The 21539-nt window shown below is 24.5% G+C and overlaps 2 protein-coding genes across 3 annotated transcripts; both read left to right on the top strand.

Moving 5' to 3' along the window:
* The first annotated feature begins 3237 nt into the window (after positions 1-3237).
* On the top strand, positions 3238-5810 carry LOC111036287 (signal recognition particle 9 kDa protein). Its single transcript, XM_022318281.1, has 3 exons — positions 3238-3673; positions 4725-4793; positions 5110-5810. Exons 1-3 carry the CDS (start codon positions 3605-3607, stop codon positions 5203-5205), a joined length of 234 nt encoding a protein of 77 aa, XP_022173973.1. The 5' UTR covers positions 3238-3604; the 3' UTR covers positions 5206-5810.
* A 5402-nt stretch (positions 5811-11212) lies between these two features.
* LOC111036284 (MARVEL domain-containing protein 1-like) lies at positions 11213-20379 on the top strand. 2 transcript variants are annotated; one of them, XM_022318276.1, is made up of 5 exons: positions 11213-11553; positions 17462-17610; positions 18432-18605; positions 18730-18828; positions 19699-20379. In XM_022318276.1, the coding sequence occupies exons 2-5, from the start codon at positions 17479-17481 to the stop codon at positions 19831-19833; spliced, it is 540 nt and encodes a 179-aa protein (XP_022173968.1). In that variant the 5' UTR covers positions 11213-11553; positions 17462-17478; the 3' UTR covers positions 19834-20379. The 2 variants fall into 2 exon arrangements, with proteins under 2 accessions (XP_022173968.1, XP_022173969.1); XM_022318277.1 differs by lacking the exon at positions 11213-11553 and adding an exon at positions 11768-12056.
* The last annotated feature ends 1160 nt before the right edge of the window (positions 20380-21539 follow it).

Here is a 21539-nt window from a genome sequence, read left to right as displayed (position 1 = left end):
CCCATTGACGATTACCTTTAGTCAATTAAAAAATAACTTGGATACCTATGTTGAGTCTGAATCAGTCTACGGTCTACATATCTACCTGTTATATATTAGTATATATTTAATAATATTATATTGTAAAATATAACTATGTATATTTTGAATATGTTTGAATACAAAATATCTGATAGTCAAAAGTATTTTCTTACCGGAGTATTTGAGCTGTACATTTTGAGATGGCTTTTTCGTCCTCCAGTTCAACATTTCTAATTTAACAAAAAAAGTAATTTTTTTATTTAAAATTATATTTAAACAGTTTATATAAGTTGCAATAAATAGTAACACTAACTAGTAACTAATAACATAATACAACAAAAAAATATTGAGATTTACGTAAAATAAACAATATATTAAAGAGCTTAAACTGAAGTATATATCTTGACACTCGTATTTTTTCAAGAAAACATTATCTTATCTTCATTGTTAGTCACTTATATAGAAGTCATCTTGTTCTGTCTAAAAACGAGTTCAAAGTAAAAATTATCCATGATTAACCATATAAAGAGTACATACACAAGTACAGAATGAGAAAATAATGATAAATGTTTATTTAATTTATGCAGTCATTATAATTTTAGTATATCTACTCAAATATTATTATTCTTCAATTATGAATGCAATCATATTATAAAATTGAATTACTCAAGAAGGTACTTGACTACTGAAGTTGGCAAAAAAAGTAGCGAAGTGGGTAGGTAAAGCTCTGCTGTACATTAAGTGTCTTAGAGAGTCACTGTGTAATTTACGTATTAAATTTAAATTCAATAATATTCGTTATTGTACACGAAAAACATTCCGTCAGAATTGACAGATGGCCTCCTGTCAGTCTATATACTATTACTAAGTATAAACTATATGATATTATTGTGATTAAATTAATTTATTTTGTTATTAGGTAATAGCATAGGTACTACAGTAGGTTAAATTAATTTTTGCCAAAATAACTGCATTTGAAAATGTTGTGTTTATACTGTATATTGTATAAAATACTGTAAATGTAAGTAAAAAATAACTGTGCTTATAATATATTTTTTAGATTTATTGGTTATAGTGTGAACTATTTATGAAGATCATTGTTTTAAATTTTAATTCTGGCTATAAAAATTGAACGTTTTATAATTTAACTACAAAATAATTTGAAACTTTTGATGAATTTTGTCATTTGATATTTCTAAACTGCTGTTGTTACAACTTATGAGAAACATTGTATTACATCTTTAAGCTTTTTGACACAACGAAAACAATTTTATTGAAATTTATGGATTAAATAATTTAAAAAAATGAACATTTCAAATGTCTTTAAATAACTCAAAATAAGATAAAATAGTAAAAAGTTGTATGAGAATTTATTAATTTACGGGTGAATATTCAATGTCTAATTTCAAAAGGTTATAAAAAATGTAGGTACTTGACTTTCAGAAATTTTTTGTTTTGTTCTTAAATATGGGAAAATTTTAAGGAAATCTTGTATACGAATTTAAAATTTTAAAAATTTTACATTTTATTAATAAATTTGTTCAAAAACTGGTTTTGAGTAAAAATTCTCGTTTTTCCTTAATTTTTTATTTGTTTTCCTCAAGCTTTTAAAACTATTTCGACCTCCCGAATGCACCAACCAGATTCACTTTCTTGCCAGAAAAGTTGCTGTTGAAGAAATCGAAGCACTTTTACTGCCCCAAACCGTGATAACTGACACAAAAATAAAAAACACACATCAATTGTAAAATCAATACATCATCTCTTCGCTTATAATCTATAATATAAAATGCAACATAATGAAAACTTAAATATTTATAACCATAATATTAAATACAGTTACCAAAAACCGATAATTAATTAGGTTGATTTTGTGATTTTGATTAAATACGATTAACTGGTGTGCTGTTCTAAACGATAATACATTAATACGATTTTAGATAAATGTGTGTTATTGGTTTCTACATAATATGTTTGATACTATCAATGTTTGAGGTATAAATTGCCAAATTGGTTTAATGTTGATAAAACTGTGTGGTGCATAAAAATTATGGATTTGAAAGATGACCTTTTTTTTTAAATGTATGGTTATGACGAGTGACGACTGCCAAACTAATTGATATAGGTAGTTGACGTAATTCAGAGAAAAACATTTGATCAACACACCCAGAAATCGCGAAGTAATAAAATAAAAACCTAGTAACTTACTGGGTAATGAATAATAATCGACTGTATATACCTACATGAGGTATCTAGAGAGCCACTGTAATGCATTTTTAAGTTACAACAAAATAACTAAAACCATTACCTATTCTTAATGTTAATATGTGATTTTGTCCAAATTTAAATTTAAAATGTATCTATGTAAACAATAATTGTATTTTTATATTTTTTCGATTTGTTGGTTACAGTATGAACTATTTATGAGAATCCTTGCTATAAATTGTCTATCCTTAGCTATACAAATTGGACATTTTATAATTTTTAACTACAAAATAATTTTAAAATTAAAAACATTTTGATAAATGTTGACATCATCTAAACTTTAAAATGTAAATACTTCTAAAATAGAGGGCCTATGTACCTATCTTTAATAAATACCTAACTGCTACTATTATTACTTATGAGGAATCTTGTATTCAATTGCCAAGCTTTTGACCCCCCCCCCCCAAAAAAAAAAAATGTTATTAACATTCATAAATTGAATAACTATAACAATTTCAAATTTCAAATGTCTATAAATAACTCAAAACAAATCAAAATATTTTTTAATTTTTATCATGTATGGACAATGACAAAATAAACATTTGATGAAAATGTCAAGTACTTATGATTATTAATTTTTGAATAACAACCAAATAAGAATATTGTTGTTTGAGAATTTGATAATTTACTGATGAATATCCAATGTCTAATTTCAACGCTCTTAAATAATCAATTAGACTTTCTAGTAAACTTTATTGTTATTAAATGTTGAAAAACTTAAGGGAAATCTGTAATCAATTTTCAATTCTTAGAAATAAATAAAAACATTTTTATAAACTTCTAAATTGATGTAATTTGTCAATTTTCAAAAGTTTGTTCCCTTTTTACCTACTATTTTTTCACTTTTCTTAATCATCAAAAGAATTGTAAATCTCTCTGAGACAAGCATGACTATGTTTACAATTATTATATTTTTATAAAATTATCAGTACAGAAATAAATGACATTGGTAAGTCGTAAGTACGACTGTATGAAGTTGTAACTGTGTTATTTTATTAAACTATCGTTTAACACCTTGTCTCCCAATGCCTTTTATCATCACATCACGGACGCTATCAGCTTATCACCGTCGTTATCAAATTATCATCAAGTACCGACGTCACCTTCCGTCCGCATGACAACATTGACAAGCGTCATCGCAGCGGTTTGTCCTTAATTCAGATTGTTAAATTGTTTTCTGTTCTCTTGCGTTCAGCATCGTGGACACATTCCGGAAAAAATACGCTGATGTGAATTCTCGTAGATTCACGTTCTGAGTGTTCTGACTGTCTCGTTTTTCTCCTCCGGCGACCTGCTAAGAAACTATCTTAACATCAACATGTATCTGAAAACATGGAAAGAATTCGAAACCGCCTCGTACAATCTGCTCCTCAAAGATCCGACCAGGGTAATTAACGTTTTATTATCTTGTTAGGGGCATAATGTTCATCGCTTTCAGCGCAATCCTTGCTATGTAAGCTTGACGCTATCGCCTTACTCTGAAGATACATATTTGCAGTGATAAAAATGGAACAGTCCAACAAGTCTTTTCTGTCTTGTTTGCTCAAGAGCTCTACTAAGTTGAAAATGTAATTTGTATCATCTGTAATATTGTATTAAAATATTCTGAGTAAAATTGTATTATTAAATTATGCTTTTTTAATTTACTTATTAAATTTGCATAATGTACATAATTAACTTATACTTATTAATCGTTAATTTTTTTTATTATTATGATCAGAATTTATGTTGTTGGTATGTTTTCTACTGACTTCTGTTGAATTGAGAGATTTGCAGTATGTGCTATTTTTCTAATGATACAAAAAAAAATTAACTGTTGATGAAATCATAATTAAGTGCTCCTATTCAAATTTTTTACATGCTTTTAACTTAATACTAAAAAAAACCACATAAAACTATCTCAATTTAGAGTGACTAGTCAATAAATGACTATACATTTTAGCTTTATATGATAAAAATATTAAACTTCTTGATTTAATATTATCTTTAGCTATTTTATGTAATTTTATTTATTTCCATTAAAATTAACCAAGGAGGAGAATTACTGATGTTTTCCACAATAATTTTTTCAGATTAGATTTTGGTTGTATTTAAAAAAAAAACAAAATAGATACTTATTTCCTTTAGTTAAGTTCTGCATCAAAAATTATTGTTTTCCATACTAATCTTACAATGTTTATGTGTAAACATTAAAATAGTTTTTATCTAAGATTTCTACATTTCCAAGTGTGAAGTATGTTGAATAAAATAATAATATGGATATTAATGGATCTAAAACCATTTTATATTATTATGCTAATCTCTACAATTTCTCTTGGAAATAAATTTATTTTTAAAACTAGTTATAGTAGCCATCAGCCATTTGTATTGTAAATAATTAATATACTCATTTGTTATTTTTTTTTTGCTATTTAATTCTCGCAATATTTGTTTTTTAGGTTAGATGCACTATGAAATATTGTCACAGTGAAGCAACTGTGCAATTAAAAGTTACAGATGATATCTCGGTAAATAACTAAATTACATTATTTATATACCTTATATTAAAGTATGCATAGTGTGATGTTATATATTTACTATAGATACTTGAGGATCAAATTTAAATGAAATGTTTTTTTTAATACAAATATTTCAGTCATACAAAATTACTTGGTATTTTTTAATTCTATTGAATAAAACATTAAAATAAATTATACTCTTTGTGTTAGATTGATATATACCATCAAATATATGTATGTATAAATATATAATATTATATGTATACTATAAAATATACATTATATACCTAATATTAACATTTAATGGTATGTATTCTTGTTTTAGTGCTTGCAGTTTAAAACTTCAGATATACAAAATGTAAAGAAAATCGAAGTATTTTATGCTACAATTATGAAACAAATAATATCTAATGAGCTTTGAAAATTGAATCAAAACTATATTTATTTTAAATTCTGTAAGTTTATTTTAATTGTGAAAGTATTTAAAATGTTTAAGTGTGAAAGTACATATTGTTATAACATCAAAATATACGAAAAAAGTATAAAAATCACAAAATGTAATAACATTCCAAACGAAAAAACATGAAACCATTATTAAATAAGTTGCCTCATTATTTGATGACATAATAATTTTGAGTGATTCGTTATTATTTGAGGTGGGAATTTGATACTTTAAAAAACTTCTAAGTCTTGCTCAAAATGAAATAAATTCAAATTGTAATTTTGATTTCATAACGAAATTAAAAAATTGGTTATAAATTGTATTTATATACAAATGATATGTAAATATTAATTTCATTTCACTGGTTTTGAATAAACAAGGCAACAATTTATAAATAATTAACTAGTTTTATTTTTTGTTTACCTAGTTAGCTTGGTAATCTAAAGACTGACTATATTTTCATGAAATCTGTTTTAAAAGTCTAATTAAACTTATGGCAGTATGCCAGTATCCCACGTCTACAAATAAAGTGTTTAAAAATGACGTCTTATCTACATTTGTTGCTACTATTTTATTAACACATACTATATTTAAAATTTAGCATAGTTTATTTTACTTTGTTATTTTAAGTATTAGAATGACAACCCATTATACATTTTAAAAGTAAGAATATTATCTAATATAAAAGAATGTAAAAGAATAAAACGCAATAAACTATAATACAATTAAGGAATTATTTTTTTTGAATCAGGGATCTGCTTGTATATATACTATATGATATGTAAACATAATTAATTTAATTTTGTTGTGATACTACATATTTTAGTATAAAAAAAAGTCGCTGTCAATTTTAATACGACTTGTTCAGCTGTTTTTTTTTGTATAAAATAATTGCAGTATTTATTATATGAAACCTATTTCAATACAAAATGTTGTTCACCTATTTCACAACTTGGTTGATACTCATTCTTCCTACAATCCTACAATCTTTTATTTTTAAACCATCAAAGTATTAACTAGATACAATTGTCTACCAGAAATTACCCTCAAAGTTGAATATTCAAGAATTTTTACCTCTTTAAAAAGTGATAAGTAACACCACAGATATAGATAATAAACTTCATTATTTATCTATACCTGGGAGTAACACAAAAAATAAAATTATCATTGTGAAACTAATGAATCCAAAATAGCCCTGCTCAAAAATTAAAATATAACTTTAAATGTTAATTTATGATCAAAATGAATGACTTAATACCTAAATAAATTAAAATATATATTATTTAATACAATTGTATATCTATATAATATATAAAATATAGTAATTTATAATGTAGTAACAAAAATATTCTATTTTAGTACTCTTGTACTGTTGAACAATTTTAATTTAAACTTATAAAAGAAACTTGTATTATATATAATAATTGCAAACATTTATAATATATTTATGATATTTATATACTTATAATATTAATAATTACAAGTATTCAACTTATTTTTAAAATAATAAATATTACAAATTCATAGCGTGATTTGTCAATAATATTTTATATTTATTGAGTATTGACTATAAATTATTATTAATTGTTATATAGTGTGATTTTTATTTAAATTTGTCTATACAATCAACATTATGTATTATAGATATATTTATAGCTATGTGTACTATAGGCGGCCTTTAACATAATAGTATAATATATCTATATACATAAACCTTTAAGTAGCATAGGGGCATAATGTTATAGTATATTTTTATATAATTATTTAATATATATGTTTGCTTGTAACTTGTAAGTCACTAGTTTGACTGTCCGAAAAGTAAATTGTGCTGAGCCTCTGAGATGACACACTTAAGAACATATTTTGTTATTTAATGACGCTGCACAGTGTTTTAAAATCGAAAAAAGTTGGCCAAAATTAAAATATATTCTAGTATAGACTCAATTAGATAAGCAAGTACCTCTATTATAATTGTATGTCCTATTTTGACGAAAACACATTATATTAAAATTAATAATAATGGTTTCAGTTATTTTGTTGTAACGAAACCAGTACAGTGACTCTCTAGACGCCTAATGTACATACAGCAGAGCATTACCTAGTCTTTACCCACTTTTTTACTTGATAAAATATTCAAAATATTTTAACTTGTTTTGAGTTGTTTATAAACATTTTAAATTTTTTTGGGTACCTGTTTAATCAATAAATGCCAATAAAATTATATTCTCTGTGTCAAAAAGCTTGACAATTTAAGATTCTTAATATGGACTAATATTTTTTAATGGTTTTATACTAGCAGATAACAATACTACATTTGAAATTATTTGAATGTCAACTAAGTAATTACAAGTTACAAAATGTTTTTTTCATTACAAATTCAATAATTTATCGAAATTATATAACATTTTGTAGCCATATATTTACACATTCAAGGATTCATTATTCAACATAAAATATTTCAAAGAATACATTATTGAGTAGTTCTCCGTATTGGTGGGGTAAGTAGGGCACTTATTTGTAATTATTAGGTAAAAAAAAATAAACTTATATCTATACATGGACTTTTGGCTAGATTTTAATTTCTGAGCAAACCAATAAATATATTAATTTTACAATAATGTGTGTTTTTTTTTTGTGTTTGTACACGATAAGTAGTTTAAATAATCCTTTGATTTCAGTACCTTTTCCGGTGGGAAAGTGAATTTAGTTGGTGCATTGAGAAGTTCAAAATTTAAAATTCCCACTAATTTTTATAGTACCAGAAAAAGCTTAAAACAAATCAAAGAAAAACTGGAATTTTAACTCAAAATAGGTTCTTTATTAAATCGATTTTGGTTTTTGATACAACTCTAAAAAAAATTATATTAGATACATGAAATTTTTACTAAATTTTTCTATTTGCATTTCCTATACACCACACAATTTTCAAAATATTTTGACTTATGTGGAGGTATAGGCATATGAAATTTTCAATTATTATTAGTTTTTTTTTAAATTAATGTTTATGCTTAAAATTGTGGAGTACCCATGCATATTATTATATTTGAAATCCACAATAAAATTTTCAAATGCCACATTTTCTGTAAAAATGAATTTAACCTTCTAAAGTATACTAAATACTATTATATGGTAAAGCAAATTACTTTAATAGTTTAATCACAATTCACAATAATATCATAAAATAGACCTAGGTAATAGTAATATATAATATATAGGCGGACAAACTGTCTTCGCCCAGAATCGCTTTTCATGTACAAAATATATACAATGATTTTATATTATTGAATTCAAATTTAACACATCCATTACAGTAACTACCTATTACCTATGCTCAATAGACACCTAATTTACAGTAGAGCGTTACCCATTTACCTGCTTTTTTTTTATTTTAAAACATTGCGCACTGCTGAGTCCCACTGCTGTCGTGCAAGCCATATTGACTTATGAGATTATGGCTAGTGAGTAATTTCTACTAAATTTGCTCTGATACAATGTATGTACTGTGAAGTTGAACGACTGAAAGAGTATACATTCTCGACATGACATCTCAATAACCGGTAACTACTCGGAAAATGTATAATCTTTATCATTTCTTTACACATACCTAGTGAAGGAAATACATGAATATTGCTCGTTATTTCACAATTGTAATAGTTATTCGTCCCTTAATATGGAAATGCAGACTGTAGAGTAGGTGTATTTGTTTTATTATGATTATTTAATTATTTACCTGTATGGTGCCCAATAACAGCGTTTAAAGCTACACACATAGGAAAAAGAGTAAAGAAAAAAATATAATCACCAGGGTCCCTTGATTATTTTTTTATTTGTTGGAGCCTAGTCAAATGGGAAAAAAATTTAAGTTAACTCAACATTTTCAAAAAAATTTTACTGTAGATAATATATTATGATAGGAAATTAAATACTCATATATTGATAATATCCTTCTTTTTACTATGGTTGGGAAAAAAATTCTAAAATACCTAGCCATTTTGTTATTCATTTATAATATGAAGAAAAAAATTTTTTATATAGGTTGAATTTTGAATGAATAACAGCAACTTATATTTTCAAAAATACTGCATACCTAATATTGCAAAATTGTATGGTTTCCACACTTTAATAACTATCTTTTCCTATACGTAATAAAGAACACACACTCGAGAAAATTGTAATTAATATTATGTTTTTTTTTTTTTTTCAATATTGTTCAATATATCCACTATGCGAACTTCTATGCAAGAGACAATTTTATAGACCCATAATGCCGATATGCCATAATCTTAGTAACAAAATTAGAGCTATAATTATAAATGTACGATTTATTCCCAGCAAACGTTCATTTTGTTACAAAATCATGATTCCATAAAATTGACATATGCAGTTAATGGTGAATATTTTATTGGCGTATTGAGTTATGAGCATTTTAATATTTTACATACCTACTCATAACTTACTTAAAAATGAAAATATCGTAAAAAACTAACGAAAGAATACAGATAATGTTCTTAGTCAAGAGCTAGGATGTTTATGACTTTATTTTTTTCTCTCATTTTTTAAATGCATGTATAGTAAATTATTTTTTGATTCTAAAATATAAATAGGATATATTTAATAAATCTATGTATAATAATGTATAAAAATGATCCATTTTACTATCAATAATCATCGTCAATTGTGTTTACGAGTAAGACCCTTAGAAAATGACAAAATTGTGAGATTAGATACATATTTATAAAAATATAAAATTGGATCGTCGAAGGTCCATCAAATTTGAAAATATCAACAAAATTAACTATTTAATTATAACACAACTGCAAATTAATTATTATACAGTGTCATCCTGATAGGCACTTAAAATACTTATCCTATGTAAAATGTGACTATAAGATTCGCAACTAATAAGTAATTTTTTATTTATTTTATATAGCTGTATATTTTCAATTTTGTGATAAAGTAATTTTAAATACACAATATTCAATACCACAATACTTAGTAAATAAATAATTTTTTTGAATTAACCTTTTTTCCATATATTTATTGAAAAAACAGGTATATTTAATATTTTCTAAGGCATATTATAATTGAATATTTTAAAATTTTTAAATGCATAGGTAATTATTTTAATGACATTTTGGTCATTAAAATCCGAGCTCTAGTTTTATCACATCTTAATCATTCTAATATTAAACCAAACAACACAAAATCGGTACCTCTATAATATGCAAATTTGCTATTTTGTAGGTACGTTTGTCGGACTGATAATATAATACATGCCGCAATCTATTTAATAAAGCCATAAGGGGCAACAATACACAACATCGTCGCCGACCACCGTCACTCGTGGGCCGTGGCCTTGTGTTAGTCGTAAATGATAATTCATGAGTGCGATTGTATACCTATACAACCTGAGCTATCTACTCATGAGTTACAGGTGTAGTGGTGTACACATGTTAACAGCACCGCTGACCAAAAATGAAAAACTTAATTTTTTGCTTAAAATACGCTTTTGCCGGAAAATGTCTGAATCCTCGTCAAGTATTCCGATTTCCTTTGTTTTGAAGGATCAATGAGTATAATTTTTTTACAGGGTGCATATTTATTCATTAGATGTTGATTCATGATTACGTTGCTTATAACAAAAATTAAAAATTGATCATATTCAAAATCATATTATGTGGTTTAGAAATAGAATTTTGAAAATCATTGTTCAATACCGCCCAGTATGTTTTTCTCTTTACCCAAAAAATCAAAATCAGACCTCTACGAGGCGTTAGAAGCATTCCTGTTAGGCATGTTTTTCAACAAAAATCAGGTCACGTGCAGGCCATATTTATTTTATGTCTATTCTACTCGATGGGTGTTGTGTCTGTTTATTAATTAGCGTGGTGTTGTGGGGCCGGGGACTGGGGAGGGGGATTCGGAACACTCCCATCGTTGCGGGAGCGTTGGCCCACGAACGGAAGTCGAACAGTGTACACCACTTGCCCGGCCAACGGTGAGTAAACGTATGAGTCCGACGGATATTCGGGATATTCAGCGGTTCGTCGAGCGTTATCGGTAATTCTCGCCAGTCGCCACAGTGATAGCAGTACCTTAATAGTATATCATATCATAATTTTCACCGTCATACCGTATCAACGCGAGTGTTTAAGTAATACCGAAACAATTACTAATTAGTAATTAGTAGTTACTAGTTAGTACATCAATAGTCTCCTGACTATCAACAGGTCTCGTAGTATTTTTGTGAATTTCAACATTATCGTTTACATCCAACTTACATCGTTCGATTCCATAAAAAATATTGTCGTTTTCGTCCTACACCTCGTAAGTACTACTTATCTTATACTGTGTGTGAATGAATGTGTTTGTGTGTGTGTGTGTGTGTGTGTGTTAGTGTGCATTCAGTATTTTAATACATTTATCTGTTTTGCCCTGTCCACCTGCCAATTACCAAATTTGGTCACATTGCAACACCTCGCCTATTATGATTCATTGGAATGGGTGCAATATTAATATTGTAGCCACAGATGCTAATAGGTATTTCTCCTTTAAATACTTAGTGTTGAAATCAAAAAGTTTGTTGTCATTGTTGTTGCCATAGGATTTTTCTATAAATATCAATTCATAATATGAATGCTCTACTACTTGATGTATATTTTATAGATATCAAGCCAGAGTATATGTGCTCTTATTGTTTGATATGTCTAAACTCTGAGCAAGGGTAATGTTTTTTTTAAGTCTGAATAAATTAGTGAAATGTGTGATGATACAATATACTTTCACATTGTAAACAGTACTGATTAAAGTTTTTTTTATATTGATAAACGGTAAGTAATATTCTTGATGTTTACATGCAATTTATTTGAATACAATAATACATACATACTCTACCTTTGTTTTATGTTATAAAAGTATGTACATATATTAATATTATTATACTTATAATAGAAAAATACGACATTGCTACAATATTTTTTAAAATTTAATTTGATATTAAAAGTGTACCCACTGCTCCAAATAGAAAATTATTCCCTGATCATTACAAATTACAAACAATTGCAAAGAAACATCATCTCTTTATTTTTATTCTGAAGACTTAGAACCTTTTTTATGTATAAACTTAAATAAATTATTAATTTTTAAATTTTATATTAACATAATAGCATGTACAATTACTAATTAAGGTATATCTCTGTTTTGTCCGACATCCTTTTTTTTTATACATATGTAGTCAAGCATACTTAAAAATTATGGTGAAGTCAGAATTTAGTTATCAGGAGTAGTTTTGAAGCCCAAGACCCACCTAGGATGGGTTTAAATAACAAGTTGTAAGATGTCATCGATTTATTTGATAATACTTTAAGTTTCAATTAATTAAAATTCAGTTTAATCAAAAAATCAAGTTATAGTTTAATTATAGGATCTAGTTGATAATTTTGGCTAGTCAAAATTGAAAATTCTCGGTACTTTTTAAACAAAATATACAGCACATTTAGGTGTACTATAAAATTGAAAACATTTATTTACTATGTTAATTGTTTCTTAAAAGATAGGTATATTTTCTTATGATTATTCGAAAATACATCATACATATTTTGCAGAATTACTATTTTTTTAAAACGAGGCGGGTAGATTCTGCTCTGCTGTACAGTAGGTGTTAAGTGGGTTTGCTGTAATGGATGTCTTGAAATTGAATATAGTAATATAATGACATGTATTAGTATTTGTTTCATATTTTGTCTTTCTCAATTATTTTAGAATGTACTGAGAATTTCCGATTTTTACTTCTTAAAATAACTAATTAGATCAAATTTAAGTTACTAGGAATCTCCATCAGAGCATTTGTTTTAGGAATAGTGTATCCAAACAAAAAAAAAAACGTGCATCATTGTAAAATCATTACTTTCATTGCTGCGCTCAATGAACCTAATTGAAACACATGTTAAAATTTTGATATGAAGTACTTTCTTTTACCTATTATTAAAATAATTGTTTGGTAGCATCAGATGTTTTTTAGTTTTTTTTACACGATCATAAAAGCTTAAAAATTTAGGTATTACAAGTTTCTTCATAAGTTGTTAATACTGAAATATCAAAAAAAAATTAGCATAAATCCACAATAATTTTGGATGAGTGTTGAAGGTAGAAATTTATCAAATGACGTCTAAATCGAGAAAATGTTATAATATATACATAACTAAGATTTATAAAATTAAATACAGAGTTCCTCATAATCTATTATTTCTAGAACTAATATAAAAAGTTAATCATATTTCTACAATTATTTTTCTGAGCAACTGGAATTTGAATTTTTACAAAATTTGATATTAATTTGTAAAATAATTATTTCTTATCAATTGATTTTCTTATTCTGTTGTAATTCAAAAAAAAATACTTGTAGATACTTAACATTTTTACTAAATGTTTGTGTTAGCATTTTCTATACATGGTATAATTTTGAAAATGTTTTTACTTTTTTTGAGCTATTTTTGAGATATTTGAAATTTGGAAATACCTAAATGTAGAAAAATATTTTTTTGCTCAGACTTTAAGCTTAAAAGTTTAATTCCGTAAAATACATTATTATTGCTATTTGAAAATATTTAAGATAATATGCATGATTTTTGTTTAAAATCATTTGAAGTTGAAGTGTCAACATTTTTCAAAAGCATCACAAATTATTTTGTAATAACTAAGGCTTATGACACTGTGTTTTGATCAATTTGTGTGAAATTGTGTCCTTGAATATAGAATAATTATATGTTATCCAGAGGCATGGCCCAAATGTATATGTTTTTCTCATTTATTAAGAAAAGTACTAGAAAAAAACAAAATATTTAAATTTATAAATATAAATATATATAGGCTTGCAGACATTGTTTGGAATGGTTTTTCATATGTAATGATATATCATTGAATTCAAATTGAAAACATACGACATTCATTAATAAGTACATAATTAACTTTTGACAAATAGACCCACACATTTCTGAAGGAGGAGGGAGGTCCATAATGTATATTTTTGTTTTGTTCCTGCATAATTTATCACATCACTTGGTATAAATATATCAAAGACTCATTGTAAGGGGAGGATCAGTGACATGGCAAAGGGATCATTAGAAGGCGGCTGCTTCTTACTGTTTTGAGATTAATATAATTGTTATACCATAATACTATACAATGTATATTGTAAGAATTTTGATTATTTTGGAGCTATTTATATTTTATAGGCATTTGAAAATTTCAAAATTCGTTAGCTTATTTTTAACTATTGCTGGTAAAATTTATTTTTCTTGGGCAAAGTACTTAAAAATTCAATACTAGGTCCCTCATAAGTTTTTATGTATGAAAAAAGAGAAAAAGTTAAGCTTAAATCTACAATAATTTTTATGAGTGACTGAAGTTAGAATTTTAACAAAATCGACACAAAATCATACAAGTTTGACGATTATTTTGAGTTCGAAATTCATAAAAAAATTTACTTTCCTTATAAATGTCAATAAAATTGTTTAAGTTTCATAAAAAAAATGCTTGAAAATTGAATACAAATTTCCTCAGAAGTGGAGCCTGGATTTATATGCAATAAAAATCTATAAAATATGAACATTTATTTCAAAAATATGCAAAATGATTTTTTACAAAAATATAGCAAAATATAAATTTATGTATAACAAAAAAATTCAAAATAACATTTGTTAATGTCATTGTGTGAATATAAAAGTATAATAAATAAATGAAAGTATTATGTATAAAATTATTATTTCAACATTTATAATAACATTATTTTTATGAAATTGTGTTTAAAAGAAGAAATTTTAATTTAATGAAAAAATAAAAATCAATTTCAAGGAAAATTTCTATGATTATCTTGAAGCATACATTTGTACATGGAAAAACTTCTTTCAACATCACAAGATACAATTAATGTATATTCAAAACCAGATAAAACTTCAACTGACAGTTCTTCATTTTCTTTATATTCTGTTAACCTTTGATTATACTATTGTTTTTTTTTTCAATGTAGTTAACCCAGAATTCTTGGCCATCCTTCGAATTAATTTTAATATTTAATATTTAAATTTGTTGTCATTCGTCGATAACTTATCGATGTACATTATAATGGGTTATTTTCGATTAACAGTAGGTATAATACCAGACATAATTGATGAATAAAAATAAATTTTAAATGATTATTATTATTGTTATTATAATAATTGTAGAATATGCAATATTTATGCAACTATCCAGAAATATGCAATTAATATGCATTCTCATCAAAATATGTAAAAAACAAAATTAACCATAGAATCTACACATTGCTAAACTATGACATTTATAATCAAAATAATTGTAGAAGAATATACATTTTCATATAAACCTGGGCCCTACTCTTAAGTTTTTATAGCAGTTAAAAATATTAAAGATCCTTATTGACATTTTTTTGTTGTTATATGTTTTGATTTCAAATTTAGTTGAAATTCATCAAAATGCTGAACATTTGGAAATTGATTTGTATTATTTTATAAATACTAAATTTTTATAGCTAATGACTGAACATTCAAAACGAGAATTCTCATAAATAATTGATATGATACTGTAACCTACAAATATATAAACAAAATTGTTTGGTTATAGATATTTGAAGTTCAAATTTAAAAAAAATCATAGATACTTAAATAAAAAAAATATTATTCAAGTATATTATTATACTTTATACAGACAATGATATTTTTTCGGAAAAATGTATTTAACCTACTACAATACTAATGCCTAAAAGTGGTGTAGGCATTTTACATATATTCAATGATTTTACATCATGGTATTTAAATTTAACTCATCCATTACTGCAACCCTTCTGGACACCTACTTTACAGTAGAGAGCTGTAGGTTTTTTTAAAAAATTTATTGTAATTGAGTTTTTGATGTGTAATTATATAAACATATCAAATTTTATTTTCAGTTTTTAGGTACAGAATTCTTACTTCCAAAAATAGTCACTTCCTAGAATGGAAAAAGACTGTTGGTATATGACATTTTAGATCCTTAACATATTTTGGAAAAAAGAAAAACAAATATGGCAAAATTATCAAAGTAATCAATAAAAAAAAATTTAAACTGTTTCTAAATTTAAATTAATATACAATGATAGATTACACATAATTATATATTTAATTATGATAATTACTTCTATTAGGTGTATGTGTATTATAATGTTATAATAGTTTTTAGATTATATATAGAGTTGCTTTATTTTATACAATTTGACAATTTATAGTATACATTTCTTATCAAATGATATGCTAATTGTATTTATAAATTGTAAGTATCATTTTTAATTAATAATTAAAACAACTTGAATGTATTTTAGTGTCGTTTATAATTAGTTTTATCATATTTTGGATTGGGTTCAACCCATTTAGATATTATCAATAAATTATGTAGACTATATTTGTATGACTTACTAATTAAAAATAAATACAGTATTTGACTGCTTTATATAAACAATTCATATATTTGGTAATTAAAGTGACTTATTGTGATTATTAATTAATGTTGTACATTGATTTGATGGTCACTTTATTCAACATGCTTTATATATTCGTATATACCTACCTAAGATTAAAATTTCATATTTTGTTACCCAATGTTAAAAATCTTCAAATTCTCTACAAGTTTAAAAAAAAAAATTATTATTATTAATTTTTTCTACACTAGTAGTTCAATCAACTTTATGCTTTGAGATTTTTAATTTGTGTAAAATACAATAAACAGAATAATGATAAAAGAAACATAACATTTGACATCGATTTAATGAAAAAAATAAAACAAATATTATGGCACCGACATAATTATTTTCGTATTGATTAATAAATTATTTATGACAAGCTTAATTTTTCACAATTCCTAATAAACTTCAGCATTGTTGATATAAACAATACATTTTTGTTATTCACCAACAACTTGAGGCATTTTAGAACATCTCCTAAGAAATTTAGTTATTTTATAAATTGTCATAATTTTCCGGTTACTATAATCTGATGTACAAGATATCAACAACGATTAATCATAAGGTTTTAATTTATTTTTTCCAATTTATTAAATAACAAGTTGTTTTTTTAAAATAATTTATCTATTTTTTAAAATCATTTACTTTGAACTATGAAGAATATTGTATTTTGCACTAAAATAATAGTATAATCAAATTGTACGTAACTAATGTTTTTACTTATAGTTTTTTAATATTTGAAAATGGCTGATCCCGGATTTCCTAGTCAACATACCACAACTACTACAGTCACCAATACTGAAATTATCTCAAACCTGAGATATGACAATGCATATCTATACACACTTGAAGGAAAACTGAAAATTGCCCAAATTGTAAGTATTTAGAAATAAATGCTAATATTTTAAATTTATATAATATTGAAACATAAACATATTTTGGTTTAAAATTTGATAACTAAGTACCTATTTTAATGAGTATTTTTTATTAAATTAGTACGCTTTTAATCATTATACATATAATTTGCATTAATAAAACTATTGTTACTTAGTAAATTATAATAATAATTATGGTAGTTTATCGCTGGTTTTATACTTTTGATATTTTAAAAGAAGTGTATTTATTATAAACATAAATAAAATAAACAGAAACCACTGGGTTTTCCAACAATTTTAGAGTTACGTAAAAAATAAAAAAATATATTCAATTCATTTATAAAAATATATTCATTTTGAACTTTTTTTTTCCTTTATTTAAAATATATAGTCTATACCTGAGGGGCACAATGAGTATATGTGATAAGAGTGAAATCACATATACATAATACATGAAGTCTTGAAAAAAAAATAAGAGAGAACTAATATAAACATATATATTTATATGAAACACAAGATGTGAGAAGTCACCAATGACACTCACTAATGAATTTTTGAACTTAATTAAATATTAACTTATATAAATAAAAGCTGTTACTTTAAAAATTATTTTAAGGTTGAAAATGATGTTTTATTCAGTTTTCATATATAATTAAGCTTAGAGTTTTTCGATCCCAAAAAGACAAAATCATTAAAAACATTTCTGGCTGTCTAAAATATGAGTTATATAATTTTTTTGGTTTCAATGAATCTATTTTATTTTTTTGTTTCAGATTAATGTGTCCTTAAATTATTGATTAATATGATGATTTTATATTTAGGTGTTTGTTTTATTAAGTCTTATAGCAGTGTCATTCTCTACGTACAGTATGTGGTATCAAAATAGCGCTGTTACATCAATATCAATGTTTGGATTTTGGTTTTCTTTATTCATGTTGGTATTCTATATATTTCATGTGGTCGAATGCTTTTATAAAATACCATGGCTTAAAATTGTAAGTATAGTCAAACTGAAAATGATTACTACAAAAATATATACCTTAAAAGATTCTAAAATTTTTTTTCAAATAGTTTAACATGTGATTTAAGTTTTTTAATGTCTGAACAATTTAATTATAGGAGATGATTTTTGATGTTTGCTGGCCAATACTCTACCTTTTATCAGCATCCTCTGCAGCGGCTTATACTGGGTTGCATTTTAGCTACATGATAAGTTTGGTATGTAAATATAAATTAATTACAATATTATTGTTCCAATCTTTTTACTTGAACTAAAATTTTAATTTATTTTTTATGACTTACAAATCAGTCTTCTATGTTTAAAATCCCTGTTCATTATTTTTGGAAATTTATAAATATTCATGAATGGGGGGGGGGGGGGGGGGGGGTCAAAAATATTTTATGCATCTCTTTTGTATGAAAAAATTAATATTATTAATTTCTCAATGTTAACATAGAATAAACAATTACATCTGTTAATTTCTTCTTTACCAATACCAAACAATTTGACGTTTTTATTTTTATTTGTCAAAACTAATATATTTAAAAAAAATATTACGCCTTCAGTAATTAAAAAAAAAATCTATTGTTGAATGTTAGATAATATTATAGTTTTATTCGTATTTTAACTTTCTAACTTTTAATAATTTCTTAAATATTTGATTATTTTGATTTTAAAGCTACATCTTTTTATGCATTTTCAGACAGATGAATAGAAATATATGCTATAGGGGAAAATCTTTTGGAGACTTTATCACCTGACTGTTCACCCTCTCCAACATATAAATGTAAAAAATAAACAATAAAAACAATATTTATTTAACAAATGTAATGTTAACCAATAATTAATTATAATTCAATTCAACAGGGATTTGTATTGACTTATGTATATTTTATGAATTCGAAAAATCATTTTTATATATTTTATTGCACACTAATTCAACCTGAAAATGACAAGTTATTTATCCATCTATCAATATAGCTTTCTTCTTTAAAATGTTATTTACAAACATAAATTATTTAGGAAGGATTTTATCTGTAGATGATAATAGTAAAATATTACTAATAAATATTTTTGAATTAATATAGTTATTTGGATTTGCTGCGATGTTTGCATATGGATATGATGCTTTATTGAAATATCAAGCAATACAACGCGGAGAAATTGCACAAGGAAATATAGCAGTTCATAAACAAACAACCACATCAACAGCATCATACTGATATACACAATAATCAAATAGTATTAATCCGTTTTCTGTTTACTAATTTAAACAGTTCATCACTTTTTACCATATTTATTTTACTAATATTAATATATGATAATACTTTTTAATCAAACATCACAATCATTTTTGTTATAAATTAATATATTTTAATATTTATACTAACATATATTTTTTTGAATGACATTTTATAGCTATTTTTTAAAATAATTATTTCTATGCCACTATAAAATATCATAATTTTCCAAGAGCTGATTTTGGTATATGGTTCACTGTAGAATATGTATTAGTAAAAAATGTTACATTATTGTTTTATTAAATGATATTATAATTGATTATTATATTAACCTTAAGAAAAGTATAAAACAAATATTAATAACTCATAAAAATATTTTATTGTCAGTTCATACAGTAAACAAACTACTTAAACCATTTAATTGAAAATCTTATAATAATGTAAACATTAAACTTTTACAAGTAAATCTATCAAAGCCTCACTTAATTTAAATACATTTTATGCCGGTTACCTAAGTCATAGTAAACACATGCAATGTTAATATGTTTTAATTAAAATTGTTAATTTAGATCAAATTAAATTGGATGAATAATTTATAAGTAATTTTAATAAAAATTACTTAAACTTTTTTATTAAAATACTAATTTTCATGGTAAATAATAGTTACTGAAGCCAATATTGTTCTAAAAAAAATACATTTATATATACAATAGTAAAATTAAATATACCTCTATTCATTTAAATATTTTATACCAAATAAACAGCTAATTATTGATTTTTGTTATTTCTTAAACTAAGACGTTTTATTATTATTATATTTTAACTTGTTAAAAATTGTTTGTATATTTTATTTTATTTGTTATTAAATCTAAATGTATTAATGATTTAAACTATTACCAAAATGAAACCCTTTACATAATATGAAAATCTTTGTTACTTATTCAAAAATCTATTTTAAGTTTTACAATAAATATTTATTTGATAATATTTTTTTTATATGTTATATATTGTAAATTACTATATTATTTTTATCAAAAACAAACATTTTTTATTTATTTTTTTTATATTGATAAATTATATTGTTTTATTACTTCACATTATTCTTTTTATTCGTCTGTAATCACTAATGTGTGTTTTTCATACAAATCAACTATTACCAAAGAATGTCTTAAAAAATAATTCTCTCCTAGTCATATTAAAATATAAATCCATTAATGTTAATATATTTTTTGTAACAATATAATCAATGCATGTAATGTTTAAAGTTATGTTTGTATTGTAAAATAACTATGAGCTTACATAACTTCAAACTTTTAAAATTATGATTTACATTCTTCAGAGTGGTTAATAGTTATCCAAGTTTTGTAATGTGTTATTAATCTGATAATTTTTTTTTGTTGTAATAACATGATTTATTTAACAAATTTCAATATTTATTTATAGAAAATTTCTGATAAATATTATGTTTAAAATGTCATTGAACTAAGATATCTGCATTTTTATAATTAATTATTTCTAAACTGTTTACCTAGTTATACATAAATTGATTATGATAAATGTACTTATATATTATGTATTGGTATAACATTTTGTCAATTTTATGATCTTTAAGTGCACTAAGTAATAAAAATCATTAAGACATTATCCGTCCAATAATATAAATTTAATATACAATGTATTTAATTTAA

This window comes from Myzus persicae, unplaced genomic scaffold (genome assembly GCF_001856785.1).
Source record: "Myzus persicae strain clone G006 unplaced genomic scaffold, MPER_G0061.0, whole genome shotgun sequence".
Lineage (NCBI taxonomy): Eukaryota > Metazoa > Arthropoda > Insecta > Hemiptera > Aphididae > Myzus > Myzus persicae.
This window is presented reverse-complemented; position numbering and strand designations above follow the sequence as displayed.

Coding starts and splice junctions, on each gene's coding strand:
- LOC111036287 (XM_022318281.1), top strand. CDS start 3,605: ATGTATCTGAAAACATGGAAAGAATTCGAAACCGCCTCGTACAATCTG. Junction 3,674..4,724: donor TCCTCAAAGATCCGACCAGG/GTAATTAACGTT, acceptor TTTGTTTTTTAG/GTTAGATGCACTATGAAATA. Junction 4,794..5,109: donor AAGTTACAGATGATATCTCG/GTAAATAACTAA, acceptor TTCTTGTTTTAG/TGCTTGCAGTTTAAAACTTC.
- LOC111036284 (XM_022318276.1), top strand. CDS start 17,479: ATGGCTGATCCCGGATTTCCTAGTCAACATACCACAACTACTACAGTC. Junction 17,611..18,431: donor AACTGAAAATTGCCCAAATT/GTAAGTATTTAG, acceptor TTTTATATTTAG/GTGTTTGTTTTATTAAGTCT. Junction 18,829..19,698: donor TTAGCTACATGATAAGTTTG/GTATGTAAATAT, acceptor GAATTAATATAG/TTATTTGGATTTGCTGCGAT.